This window comes from Canis lupus, chromosome 26, assembly GCF_011100685.1.
Source record: "Canis lupus familiaris isolate Mischka breed German Shepherd chromosome 26, alternate assembly UU_Cfam_GSD_1.0, whole genome shotgun sequence".
Lineage (NCBI taxonomy): Eukaryota > Metazoa > Chordata > Mammalia > Carnivora > Canidae > Canis > Canis lupus.
The window spans coordinates 6491112-6505596 of NC_049247.1; the positions used below are offsets into that span (position 1 = coordinate 6491112).

Consider the following 14485-nt stretch of genomic DNA (forward strand, 5'->3'; position numbering starts at 1 on the left):
TGCACATACAAACACCAGCTTATGTGAAACATTGAGCCCCTCTTCCCAGATAGGAGGGGTTAAAGTTCATTTACATAGGACATTACTTTCCACAGTTTGATAACATCTGCACTGTGCCCACTTGGAAGTTACCTGCTTCAGTCAGCATTGGAATTTGCAACCACTATTTCGTAGTCCTTTTGGTACATTAGTACTTACATAGAAGGTTGTTTTCATGTGCATTTGTGGAGGTGCGAAGATAGTAAGTAGATACCATACTTGACCCTCTATTCTACAACCAAGAAGATGGTGTTGCAGTAGACATGCCAGAGGCTTAGGTTTTTGTGGGTAACACTGCCGAGGAATTGGGTTACTTCTAAAGGGGCCAAGCCATTTCAATTATTAGGTATTCATTTAGTTTTGTGTGGCTTCTTCATTACGTTTAATAGTATGCTTCATTTGGAATGTGCTATGAAAATGTAAAATACAAAAAAAAGTAAATAAAATACAGTATGATCTCTCCTGGAAGCAGCCTTCATAAATTCTTGTTTCTAATTGCAGGTTTGATCATTCCTGCAAATTGTGTGTCTCCTCTTGTAAATCTCCTGTCAACTTCAGACCAGTCTCAACAGCTTGCAGTCCAACAGAAACAGCTCTGGCAGCAGCGTCACCCGCAGAGCATCGCCAACTTGAGCAACGCATAAGAACAGACAGGTTTCGACATGGATGTATCTGAAATGCTGTTGAAGCATATCATTTGCATAAAAATCAGGGACAGTTTCCAAAGAATTATAATTTTTTTCAGTTGTTGCTCTCTCTAGTTAATTTTTTTTGGGAATAAGGACAAACCTGGAATAGATAGCAAAACTGAAAATCAGCAGTGCCGATGGTGGTACATATGTCTTTCCTTTGCTTTTCCCATGGTACTTCCCATATGCTTTTACTTTGGGTGAGCAGAGGGATATGTGCGCGTGCGTGTCTGTTTGTTTGTGAGTTTATTAAAGGCTACAAACCACAATTGGTTTAACAATGCTTGGAACTTCCCAAACTGGCTTTACTTTTATGTTACACAGTGCTCAGGGTTAATGCAGTACATCCATGCAATTGCTGTGGGAGTTATCCCCAGATGCATGTGTTTTGAGTCTATAAATATAGAAAATATATATTGGTTTCTTTTTCCAACTTATTAAACAATAGGTTTATTAAAGCATGAAATGAAAGGTTGCATATCATGCATTCAGGTTCTTTTCTAGTTTTGTTCTGACAGTGCATGTCTTTGAAAGCATGCGTAAACAAGATTCAAACAAGTCAAGTAATGGAGAGAAACATTTGTAGATGTACAGCATTGGTTATTGCATTTTTATAGTGTTTATACCTGGGTATTGCTTCTCACCCTGCAAATCCCCAGCCCCCCCCACCCCACCCCTGCCACCCCATTATTCCTGCCCCAGGTTTCTTGTCAAGGTAATGAGTACATACATTTTTTTGTGGTAAAACTCTTAAAAAGTTAATTTTAATGTATTAATAGTATTCCTAATGTGTGCTGCAAAAATGGCTACAAGCCTGCTTTTCTTAAAATTACATTTTCCTTAACTTAAAGATAGTTTTAGAAAGAAGTACAAATTGGCTTCCATCTTGCAAACAATCTTTTTTTTTTTTTACTTCATTATCTTAATTTGTCACTCATAAAAAAGGAAACCATACTTGAGCTGTAAACTAGACAATGAGGAGACACTTGAGGCTTCTGCTGTATGTTTATTTCTTGTTGTTATTGTTGTTACCCAGTAACTTGAATATTGTTTAATGTGTTGTAAGACATTGTAGAGTTTATCTCAAGCTGTTAAAAATGGTAATGTACAAATGTGAATAGACACTTATCTATAATATGGGTAAGTTTTGTTTCGCCTATAATAGATGTTTATAAAAACAAGTGAGGGGACAATTGGGGTTTTTTTGTTTCCTTTTGTTTTCCTTCCACCCCCCCTCCCTTTTTTTTGCTTGCACAGGTTGCACTATTGAAAAATTGAGATTGTATAAACCTGGTCAAAAGCTACAAGATACCACAATCTTGTAGATGTCAAATAAAAAGTTATTCTACTAACCAGAAGTGGACTCGTGTTTAGGCCCTTAACACCTTCAGAAGCAGTCTGTGATGGGGATTCTGCAGAACTTGTGTGTTGCTCAGCATTCCAGGTAGCCTTATATTTGGGCTTAAAACTTGCCCCTCAAAATTGAGATGTGTCGAGAAAGGGGTGAAATGATAGTACTTTTGAATGTTGCTCAAGTTGAATTGTTCTTGCTTGTTACTCTTTAAACTTCTCACAGAATCAGGTGGGATATGTGTTCAGTGATGGAAAGCTAGGGTTTTCATCTTCCTGTGTTTCTTTAAGCCTGAGTTTGCTTATGTCAAGTTTACCGTAAGTTTCCTTTGAATTTATTTATTCTTGATACCTAGAAGAACACATTGAGAATAATTTTTGTTTGTTGGCATGTTTTGCCAAGTGGATGCAACTTTTATCCTCAAGTCTAGGCTTTCTTCTCAGGCAGTGATCCATCTGTATATCAACCAGTGTTCCTTGTTAGGGCCACCAGACCCAACTGGCAGCCAAGAGCAGATTGTTCCACCTGCAGCAAAACTTCTCAGTTACTTCCTTTATTTTTAAACCAGTATCCTGCTCAGCATCCTATCAACACACTAAGGTGAAGATTGGAGAAGGGAACCCCAGCAGACCTGCTCCCCTCAGTAAGGCAAAATGGCAGGGTTAGGGGCTGTGGGCCCAACTTCCCTCTTTTGGGCATTAGGGGTATCTTTTTGTAGGGTACGGTTATTTCCAAATAGCATTGGTATGAGGTTTCTGTAGCATGCAGTTAGTTGACCCCCACAATTCCTTATGTAATGTTTGCATTTTGAACTGCTATTCTGATGTAAAAGGGCATATGTATGTTTTGTTCTTTGAGGAATAGCTTTGTTTTGGTTTTATAAAGAAGGTCCAGAAATAAGGCCTCTGAAAATTCTTCAAGGAGACCTCAGAAAGGCAACCGGGGTGAATGGAGAGGACCTGAGGTGCCACATGCCCCTGCCCATCATGGAGGATGTGTGTGAGCATCAAGAGCCCGCTGTTCATCCCCTTCTCTGCAGGTTGAACGTAGGACCTTTACACTGTGCCCTTATCTAAGTCAGCAAGTTCAGGTTGGCCAGCTTGGGAAAATCCAGCATTCAGGGTCCTCCTCTCTCAAAAAATCAAGTTTAACAACAGCTAACTTGTGTACAGCAGATCCATGTATGTCAGGATCTGATGCCACGTCTGACCCCAGGGCCTTGTTGAACCAGATGGGAGTCCATTTGGCCGTTGCAATGCCTTGTCTCCCCTTTTTTAGCAATATGGCTCTGAGCACAAAGATTTGATTGTAAATTGTGCTCGTGTTTTCAAAGTTTACAATGTCAGTTGTGCTGAAAACCACTCTCTGAGTCCAGAGCTGCTCAGATGGTATCTTGGGGGGGATCTGTGTTCCCCTCATTTAGTCCACACCACAAGTCTCTGTCTGCAGTTTAGTGGGATTATCCAGATAGGCATCAGTGATTCCTCAGTGTATTAACTGAGTATTTCTTTAAACGCAACTTGATCAAAAAGTAAATTATCTTAAGCAATTTTCCCTTTTTGCTGCTATATTGCAGATAGACTTTTCAATATCTTTTCTTTACATCTGTATATAAGTTAGCAAGAACTTGCATCCAAAGCAATGTACTAGTGTGTGTTTGTGTACATATATTTATTCCAGTCCAATTAATTAGCACTTGAGAAAATTTTTTGAACTGCAACAATAACCCTTTTCATTTTAGTGTGCTTCACCTATAAAGATAAAAGTTCAGATTACCAGGCTCCAGGGGACTATAACACCTTAGAGGTACAATTTTGTGTCTGCAGTCCCTGGGACATTGATTTGCTAGCCTCCATGTGATGCTAGTAGAACTCCTCTAGCAGGCATGACCAGAAAGGGCACCAGGACAGCATTTATGATTATGTGTAATGGGAACCTTTTACCCTACGCTCTTTACTTCCCAGTTTAGCATGGGGGCCAGAGCAGTAGATTACAAGTGATTGATGCATCTCAGTTGATGAAAATAGCAGGGGAAAAGTATTTTCCCCTTCAGTCCTCTCCCTGATAAGATATTAAGAGCAAGGTCCTGGTCTAAAAATTCTTATTTTAAAAACATACCTGAGTGGTATTTGGTAGTTTCTAAGAGTGGTGCTACATAAGGGTCGCTGTTAGGCTGGAATCTAGTTAGCCAGATGTTGGGTGGGTTCAAGCATCCCAATGGCAAAGGCAACCACTGTGATGATAGGCATTTGTTGACTACCCCTCCTGTATCTAGGGTCTCCCTCGCTAACCACATTCCCACACACAGGGCTGTGCATGCTTTGCTGCTATAATGCAGCAAGTAGTCCACACCATGGCTATAGCTAGCTGCGAGCATAAACCCTTTGTGAAAATTCCTCATGGGATGCCAATTATCCAATATAGATGCAATATCTTTTAAGGGCATATAAGTGAAGGAAACACATCTAGATACCTGCAACTCAAGCTAGCTAGTAATTTTTTTTTTCTGATTACTTGAGGTGAAATCCAAAACCCACCTTCTGATTTTATGCTGTACTTATATATATGTACATAAAGTGTATATATAGAAATGTTGAGTTCTTTTGAATTCTGAATGTAAATATTTCTTGTAAATTGGGACCCCACCTATTTGTTTTTCCTTTCCCTCCTCCCTTCAATCCTATTTATTCTTTCCTTGACTTCCCATATGGGGCATCTTACAATTTTTTTTTATATATATATATATATTAAAAAAGTATGAAAAACTTCTTAGTTGAATTTGTTCATATATTTTAGAATTCAGTTTTGCATCTTTACTATAGAATTCCTATGTCTATTTTGTGTTAATATTTTTCAACATGCCTGATTGTGTTTGCATTTTTTATTACAGATTTTTACTGTGTGCAATGCATTGTAATTGGGGGGGAATGTATTTGAGTGCAATTTCTGATACTGTCATTATATGACTAGTTACGCTCATTTATGTTGCTCTTTGGAAGCTATAGTGAGCCTGATGTTTTCACATAAAAAAACTTTTACCCAAGACTTTGTTTAAGCTCCTCTAACTTCTTCAGTGCATTTGGGATCAGATGTAGCTCTTCAGTAACCCGACTTGCTCCTACCCTTGTAATTTTTCAGGGCTGTACCAAATCCTCCATCTGTGTGGCTCTCCAGCTGAGAAGAAAATCTTGCAGATCTGAATGGTGATTGATAGCCTGCTGCTACTGCAAAGTTTGTGTTTTTTTTAAAGAAATCAAGCCTATACTTTTAACCTACAAATAATCAGAAATTTACTTTGCAGTGAGCACAGGTAATCTGCTTCTGCTCTCACCTGTTAAGGATAGTAATAGCAGATGGGGAGACTGGCCTGGTATGTGTGGGTCTCCATAAAGAGTGTATTTTAAGGAACAATCGTCCTCCCAGAGAGAGAAGACAACTGCTGTGGAGGCTTCCACGAGCCTTCATCTCATGGGCTGATTCTGTGCTGAGGGTAAAACAGGCAGTTAGCTGTGGGTGGACTGGCCAGCAGGATCCCCTGAGCCGCTCTCACCACTAGTGTGCTACTGGTGAGTTGACCTTGACTGGACAGATAGCCACAAGCCTCATTGCTGAGCTGGATTAAGGCATTCTTGATGATTAGTGTTGCCAGTAGGGAAGACACAGGGGTGGCTCATGAAAATGGCAGTAATAATCAGCTGGGAGGCAAACATTGCGTTTTTTACTTAAAGACTTAGAACATTGAAGAAAATGTTCCTCCATGACTTTTAGGAAGGATTGCTGTGAGCATTTCTTGGGCCTTTCACTCACATACATATTTCATTTACCTATTGAACTTGTTAGACTTGTTGAAAATTTATGAATTGTCCGCATATAGATTAGCCTTGGGAACTTAACATATCTTAAGTTAGGGCCTGTCAGAGATGCGCCATAGTGGGAATCCAGGCTTAGACCCACTCTGCCCACTCCCTCCCTCTGGTATCCAAAGAGTGGAGAGCACCCTCGTCAGGCAGGCCCAACAAGGGATGCATGCAGCCTGGCAAAATCGGTTTTTCTTGCTGCTTGCAGCTCAGGCCTCCTCCAGTCTCAAGGTCAATCGACAGGTCCCTGAGAACACCCCATTCTTCCTCCTCCCCACCCTGAGAGCCTTTCTTGCTCTGAGAGTATCTGGCACTGAAGAGGGTAAAGAAGCTTGAGCCTTCTTTCTGACTTACACATTAGGGACAGAGAGCTTGTTTCCACGTAGCATATTGTAGTCTCACCGCCATTAGAGAAAAACCATCCTTTTCATGGTTTATACTGAATTTGCAAACTACTGATATTATTTTTCAATAACCACTTGTATCTATCATCAACCTTGAGAGGTGGGAAGAGGTACGCTGTATCTCTGCAATAAAACTTCTGCCAGGTTCTACCTCTGCTGAGCAAAGGATACTTTTATATGTAGGCGTAGATCTTCCTCCTTTACTGATCTGACTTGGTGCATCTTGAGACAACGTGTGATGGAATCCAAAGACAATTTGAAACAAAGGTGGATATAAACTCTTGGTTGTTTTTATTTGGTTCTCTTTTTTTAAATCTCCCTTTTTATATTGCTCCTCTGTCTTGAATGTCCGTTAGTGTATGAAGGGTACGCACTGTTCTGATGATACTGCACTGCTTCATTCAGCCTTCCACGGTTAATTCAGTACCAAGTGTCCAGAAGCGATTGTTCCAACCATTTTGATATGTAACTTTAAAAATTGGGTTTCATGCAATAAAAATGTGTTGGCTGCGTTTAGCGAGGTTTACCCTTGCAAGTAAAAAACGATCAACCATGAAGCATAACAAACTCTGTATTTAGTTTTTTGTTGTCGTGTTTTTTGTTTTGTTTTCTTTTTTTGTAAGATTCTTAAATAAATTAAACTGGCTAATATGTTTTTTCTCTGTGTTTTCTTTGGGTTCTGTGCACCCACTTGAGCTGTATCCATGCCACCATCCTCACCTAGAGAGCTTTTCTTTGGGGGCTTGGACTTTTTTTAATGTTGGCATTTTATTTGGTGTGAATTATAGAAGACTTCTCATGATGTCGGTAGGATGGAACCCAGCACTCTTGAGATTAGAAACGTACACACTACCACACATATGAACAGTTCTGTAGGTCTGGGCAGAGATCCTGGCACCTGCCACAGCTCTTGAGACTCCCCTCCTAGAGTGTCTTCCCCACAAGATGCCACAAAAGGCTGGCCATGAGTGTTAGAGAACTTGGGGCCACAAGGCTCCTTTGTAAAAATCATTCCTGGTGTTGAGCAACCGCCCAGGCTGGGAATCCAAGATTTGAGCTTTGTTTCGGAAAAAATAAACTAGAAAACTGTCAGGGAGTATTGTGTGTGTGTTGTTTGCCAGTCGCTGTGAGCGCTCTCCATGGCCCTCTCCATGGCCTTCAAGTTTTCAGATGAAGTCACTTTGTTCATAAGGTTTGAAAGGTGTTTCGTTTCAAAAAAAAAAAAAAAAAAAAAAACGTTTCGTTTCTTATTTTTGCAGGATTGGTGCCTGCATTTATTAAGGGTTTGATAAGTAACTGCTAGGTGTCTAGCATTGGGTCACATGCTGGGTACTTAGGCTATTGCAAGGACTGTAAACCAGTAAGCAGATAGGATTCTTCCAGTCCTGGTGTTAAAACCTCAGGAATGCTATGTGTGCCTGAGCCTAAGAGGTGACCAACTGTTGCCATAAGGAAGCTGGAGTAAATGGAGAAGGAAGTGGACAATCTCATGCTACTGTTGAGCTCTGGGGCTCATTGATTGTGAAATAAGGATTGGCCAGAAAGTCCAGTCAGCTCCTTGCCCTGGCCTTCGGAAGCCAGAGAACGGAATAAACGTGAGGGGAGACACCACAAAAAGCTGAGTTACCTCCCCTGTAAGGTTTGAGTACCCTCACACTTTACAGATGTGGAGACCAGCACAGATCTGGGAGCCATCACGGGTGGGGTTCTGTCCAGGCTAGGTGGCCTGGGCCAGGAGTTGGCACTGCTGTCCTGGAGAAAGGCAGAGGGAGGGAGAGGAGGATGGGAACGCATGGACGGATTTTTTTTTTTTTTTTTTTAATGTTTGGAATATGGCTTGTGAGTCTTTGTGGGATTTGAAATGCTTAAGAGAATCGTAATTTGTAGCTTAAAATTCTTAAAGGACTTTAATCAAATTTGTAAATGGTGTTAATGTTTCGGGGAATTTAATCTGTCAAATACATGAGATAATTGCATATTAATTGAACAAGCAAAAGGATGTTTCACATTTAACTAAAATTTTCAGGGATCCCTGGGTGGCTCAGCGTTTGGGTGGCTCAGCAGTTGAGCATCTGCCTTCAGCCCAGGGCGTGATCCTGGGGTCCCGGAATCAAGTTCTGCATCGGGCTCCCTGCATGGAACCTGCTTCTCCCTCTGCCTGTGTCTCTGCCTTTCTGTGTGTCTCTCATGAATAAATAAATGATTTTTTTTTTAATGAAGCACGAGTTTAAAAACTTTTTTTTTTAATATTTGTAAGTTGGGGATCCCTGAGTGGCTCAGCGGTTTGGTGCCGCCTTCAGCCCAGGGCGTGTTCCTGGCTCTCCAGGATCGAGTCCCACGTTGGGCTCCCTGCATGGAGCCTGCTTCTCCCTCTGCCTGTCTCTGCCTCTCTGTGTGTGTGTCTCATGAATGAATAAATAAAAACCTTTTTAAAAAATATTTTAAAAAATAAAAATAAATAAAATATTTGTAAGTTGAGGGACATCTGGCTGGCTCAGCTGGTAGTGTGTGACTCTTGATCTTGAGGTGGTAGGTTCGAGCCCCATGTTGAGTAGAGAGGTTACTTTAAAAAAATTTATAAAGACTTTGAGAGGGATTCCTAGGTGGCGCAGCGGTTTAGTGCCTGCCTTTGGCCCAGGGCGCGATCCTGGAGACCGGGATCGAATGTCGGGCTCCCGGTGCATGGAGCCTGCTTCTCCCTCTGCCTGTGTCTCTGCCTCTCTCTCTGTGTGACTATCATAAATAAAATAAAATTAAAAAAAAAAAAAGACTTTGAGAGACAGAATGAGCAGAGAAAGGGTCAGAGGGAGAGGGAGAAGCAGGCTCCCCACTGAGCAGGGAGCCCAATATGGGACTCCATCCCAGGACCCCAGGATCATGACCTGAGTTGACGGCAGACACTTTACTGACCAAGCCACCCAGATGTCCCCAAAAAATCTTTTTTAAAAATTTGTAAGTTGAGCTTAAATACTGAAAGGAAATTTAGAGTTTTAAATGTATAACCTGAATAACTAGAGTATTAATCTGAATAAGAAATCAAGAGACCTCGGGTCACCTGGGTGGCTCAGCGGTTGAGTGTCTGCCTTTGGCCCAGGTCGTGATCCTGCAGTTCTTGGATCGAGTCCCACATCGGGCTCCCTGCATGGAGCCTGCTTCTCTCTTTGTCTATGTCTCTGCCTCTCTTTCTCTGTGTCTCATGAATAAATAAAATCTTATAAAAAGAAAAAAAAAAGAAATCAAGAGATCTGACCTTCATTTAGCACCTTCATCATCCCCAAATTGTGAGTTCCAGTTTGCTTTGACCTTGTTCTCCTTCAGCATTGTATCTGCACTCATGTCTCCTTTCAGCCTCACCATGTATCTCCAGTAGTGTGGACTTCCACACTATTGACATTTGCGCCAGGCCATTCCTTTCGGGGTGTTGTCCTGTTTATGATAGGATGCATAGCAGCATCCCTGGTCTCTACCCACTAGATGCCAGTAGTACACACCGCTCCTCTCACACCCAACCATGCTGCACCCCCGCCCTGCCAAGGTTTTGACAACCCAAAATGTTACTGGACATTGCCAAATGTCCTGTGACTGGCAAAATCACCCAATCCTTTTTTTTTTTTTTTTAACATATTTATTCACAAGAGACACAGAGAGAGGCAGAGACATAGGCAGAAGGAGAAGCAGGCTCCATGCAGGAGCCCTATGCGGGACTTGATCCCAGAATTCCAGAGGCAAAGGCAGACACTGAACTGCTGAACCACCCAGGTGTCCCAAAATCATCCAATCCTTGGTTAAGAACTACTGTCCTAGGCAAATTAGTCATAAAGAGGCACAAAGTTAGTATCTATGATGGAGATGTGTGTGTGTGTGTGTGTGTGTGTGCGCGTGAGTTTGTTTTACAGAGGACAAGGTCCATGAACAAGGGCTCTGAGCTATGGAAAATACAAATGTTAACTGGCTGGGGGTTTGGAGTATGTACAGTACAATTTCCATAAGTATGAATATTTAACAGCTAGTCATTTGAGAGCATGATGTAAAGAAGCCATCTGTGGAGGCCTTTATGGAGAGAAAGGAGGCTAAAAGAAATGTGCAGAATGCTTATTTTTAGAGTCCAATTCTTGGCATGTTGGCTTCATCCTCTGAAAGCTGCCCACTCTGGGCACCAAGTGCATTATTGGGTTAGGAGAGGCAAGTGCCTTGCTGTGGGCTCCAAATCACCAAATCATAATTTAAGAATCACCCCAAAGTACTGTGCAAAGGTAGGATGACTAGGTGGATGTTAGTCTGGAACACATCTAATGTTTTTGATTAGTTCTTTTCTTGAATCACACCACCTGACTGAAGTCAATAAGCAGATGAGAACATACAGCAAACACTGTTTCCACTTCTACTACTTGGGTCCCCCGTTCCTCTTCCACCATTTCAAAGTGGTCAGCCTTCCCAAGTTTCTTCAGTATTCCTTCTTGGGGAACAAGGAAAATTTTTTTGGTAACAGCAACATGCTCAAGCTTCTGTTGTTTACCTTTGGTTCCAGGCAAGATTAGCTTTCAACAAAGATTGATGTGCGAGCCCTTAATTACTAGAGAAATCCAAACTGGAATAAATTATAATTGTAGGAAATTAGGAAATTTAACAGTAGGAACGAACCCTTAGAAAGCTGAATGTTTTGTGAAGGTGCCCACTGGTTAGCGCAGTAAGACTCTCCTAGAATTCCCATTTTCTTCTAATCCAAGATCAAGATAAATTATACATTTCTCACAATTCCTACATTAATACTGGGGTTTTGTTTAGCTTTGTGTTCCTACAGCTTTTTTTCTTGCATGTGTTTCTTGTTTAGAGGTATTAACGTGAAAATAAGCTCATTATATCCTTGAATGTTTGCATGTCCCATTTTTTTAGTGTTCTACCTATAGGAAATCAAGCATTAAGAAACAAACTTTTGTGGTCCACGGTTCAAAACCAACGCATCACCTGCTTTTGAAGGACCCTGCAAGCTAGGAATGGTTTTTACATTCTTAAATGGTTGGGGGGAAAAGATTATTTTGTAACATGGGAAAATTACATGAAATTCAAATTTCAGTGTTCATAAATACAATTTTATTGGCACTCAGTCATGCCATTCCTTTTATGTATTTTGTAAGGCTGCTTTAGCACTACAGTGGCAGAGTTGCATCCTTAAAGAGATTATGTGGCCAAACTATGGCAAAGCCTAAAAAGTTTGTTATCTGACCCTTTACAGGAGCACCCTGCTGGTTTCTGGCCTACAATCAGAAGTAATAGCAGAAACATAATTGCAAATTAATAAATTTGGAAACAGACCTGATCAAAATCCAACTTGACTTAAAATCAAGTATGGTTTTGCTGCTCTGAGGACATAAACCACGTTAGAGTACTAACTGTGATGAGCTAATCATGAAACTGCAACCCACAGCTTTGGTGCTCAAACTGTTGGGTTTGTCTACTCAACTAGTTTCTTAAATCAGTGGTCTCCAAACTTTTTAGTCACATAATTAGTTTTTTTTTTTTCTGGAGTGCCTGGGTGGCTCAGTTGTCTAAGCATCCAACTCTTGATTTCGGCTCAGGTCATGATCTCAGAGTTGTTAGATCAAGTCCCACATCAGGCTCCAAGCTGGGCGTGGACCCTGCTTAAGATTCTATCCATCTGGGAAGCCCCGGTGGCTCAGTGGTTTAGCGCCGCCATCAGCCCGGGGTGTGATTCTGGAGACCTGGGATGGAGTCCCACATCGGGCTCCCTGCATGGAGCCTGCTTCTCCCTCTGTGTCTCTGCCTCTCTCTCTCTCTCTCTCTCTCTCTCTCTCTCTCTTTCTCATGAATAAATAAATAAAATCTTAAAAAAAAATCCTCTCCCTGCCTTTCTCTCTTTTCAAAAGATTTTTTTTTTTCTTCTGAGCATACCTCTACTGTTTATTAGGTTATTTGTAAGTTCTGTGTGTACTGCTGTGGGTTTTTTTAAGATTATATTTATTTGAGAGACAGCACAAGCAGGGGGTGGGGGCAAAAGGGGAGGCAGACTTCTTGCTGAGAGGAGATCCTTTTTTTAAAAAAAAAAAAAAGATTTTTATTTATTCATCAGAGAGAGAGAGAAGCAGAGACACAGGCAGAGGGAGAAGCAGACTCCACTCAAGGAGCCCCATCTGGGACTCGATCCTGGGACCACAGGATCATGCCCTGAGCCGAAGGCATATGCTCAATCGCTGAGCTACCCAGGTGTCCCTGAGCAGAGATCCTGATGTGGGGCTCGATCCCAGGACTCCAGGATCATGACCTGAGCCAAAGGCAGACGCTCAAAAGACTGAGCCACCCAGGCTCACCGGCGCTGTTTTTATAATATGTACACAGTAAATCCCACATAAATAGAATTTCTAATATTCCCCCAGTCCTATGAGTACCCCTACTTTCACCTGGGTCAGGTACACCCCACTTTGAGCAGACAATGGAAATGGCTCCAAAACAGTGCAAAGGCCTTTCTGGGCTGATGAAAATTAGAGAAGATTGCCTGTGTGTTGTCTCTCTGCCTTCTTACGATGTTAGTTTCCAGAATTTTTAGAGCCCTGTCCCATCAAACATCCCTAATCTTGCAGATGAGACCAAGGCCCACGGAGGTTAAACAAGCTGTCTGAAGCTTACGGAGAAGTATATGGTGGATCCAGAGCCAAAACTTTGTCTCCTGATCTAATGCTAACCTGATCTAATGCTAACCTTTTCTATCAGGCTCTCTGGTCTCCTTGGTTCATCTGTCCTCCCTGGCAAGCCAATCTGTGAAATACCCAATAAACTAATAAGGAACGATTCTAGATCATTCTTTTTCTTTTTTTTAAGATTTTATTTATTTATTCATGAGAAACAGAGAGGCAGAGACATAGGCAGAGGGAGAAGCAGGCTCCATGCATGGGGGAGCCCGATGTGGGACTCGATCCCTGGATACCGGAATCATGCCCTGAGCTGAAGGCAGACGCTCAATCACTGAACCATCCAGGCATCCCTCATTCTAGATCATTCTAAAACCACTTATTAAAAAGTGCTTATTTGGGGTGCATGGGTGGCTCATTCGGTTGAGAGTATGACTTTTGGTTTAGGCTCTAGTCACAATTTCACGGTCCTGGGATACGGCCCCGTGTCAGGCTATGCACTCAGTACAGTCTGCTTGGGGATTCTCTCTCTCTCTCCCTTTTCCTTTGCCCCTCTCCTGCTCGCTGTCTCTTTTTCAAATAAGTAAATCTTTTTTTTTTTTTTTTCTTAAAGATGCTTATTTGAGTTGCATCACAGACATTTTCTTAGTGGAGTCACTAGGAATGTTTGTTTCCCTTCCAGGGGTTTTAACTCAGTCCCAGAAGGAAGAGAGTAGGGCAGCCCGGGTGGCTCAGTGGTTTAGCACCACCTTCAGCCCAGGGCCGGATCCTGGAGTCCTGGGATCAAGTCCCACATCAGGCTCCATTCAGGGAGCCTCTGCCTGTGTCTCTGCCTCTCTCTGTCCCTCTGTCTTTCATGAATAAATAAATAAAATCTTTAAAAAAGGGCAGCCCCCGTGGCACAGTAGTTTAGAGCCTCCTGCAGCCTGGGGTGTGATCCTGGAGACCAGGGATCGAGTCCCACGTCGGGCTCCCTGCATGGAACCTGCTTCTCCCTCTGCCTGTGTCTCTGCCTCTCTCTCTGTGTCTCTATGAATGAATGAATGAATGAATAAATAAATAAATAAATAAATAAATATCTTTTAAAAAAGAGCGGAAAAAGGGAAAAATCTAGATCCTTGTAGAAGCCTGTTGTGGTGTGTTGAATGGTGACCTAAAAGATAAATCTACCTGGAATCATTAAATGTGACCTTCTAGAGGGGGAAAGTCTTTGCAGAGGTAATTAAGGATCTCAAGATGAGAGCATCCTACAATGCCAAGTGTTACTAGAAGAGAAGGCAAGTAGGAAGGCCGTATGAAGACAGATATCAGAGTGATGCAGCCACAAGCCAAGAGACACTTGGAGCTGCCAGCAGCTGGGAGACCAGAGGATTCTTCCCTAGAGCCTTGGAGGAAGCATGGGCCTGCCAACACCTTCATTTCAGGTTTCTGGCCTCCAGAACTGTAAGACAATAAATTTCTGTTGTTTTAAGCCAACAAATTCCTGGTAGTTTATGGGATC

The 14485-nt window shown here is 42.0% G+C and overlaps 1 protein-coding gene across 3 annotated transcripts in view; it reads left to right on the forward strand.

Annotated features, from left to right (window-relative positions):
* Positions 1-6991, forward strand: part of SBNO1 (strawberry notch homolog 1) — a 61984-nt gene extending 54993 nt beyond the window's left edge. For all 3 annotated transcript variants that reach the window (XM_038574833.1, XM_038574835.1, XM_038574834.1), the window contains exon 32: positions 541-6991. In XM_038574833.1, coding sequence (XP_038430761.1) covers positions 541-683 — 143 coding nt within the window. In that variant the 3' untranslated portion in view covers positions 684-6991. The remainder of the gene's footprint in view (positions 1-540) is intronic.
* The last annotated feature ends 7494 nt before the right edge of the window (positions 6992-14485 follow it).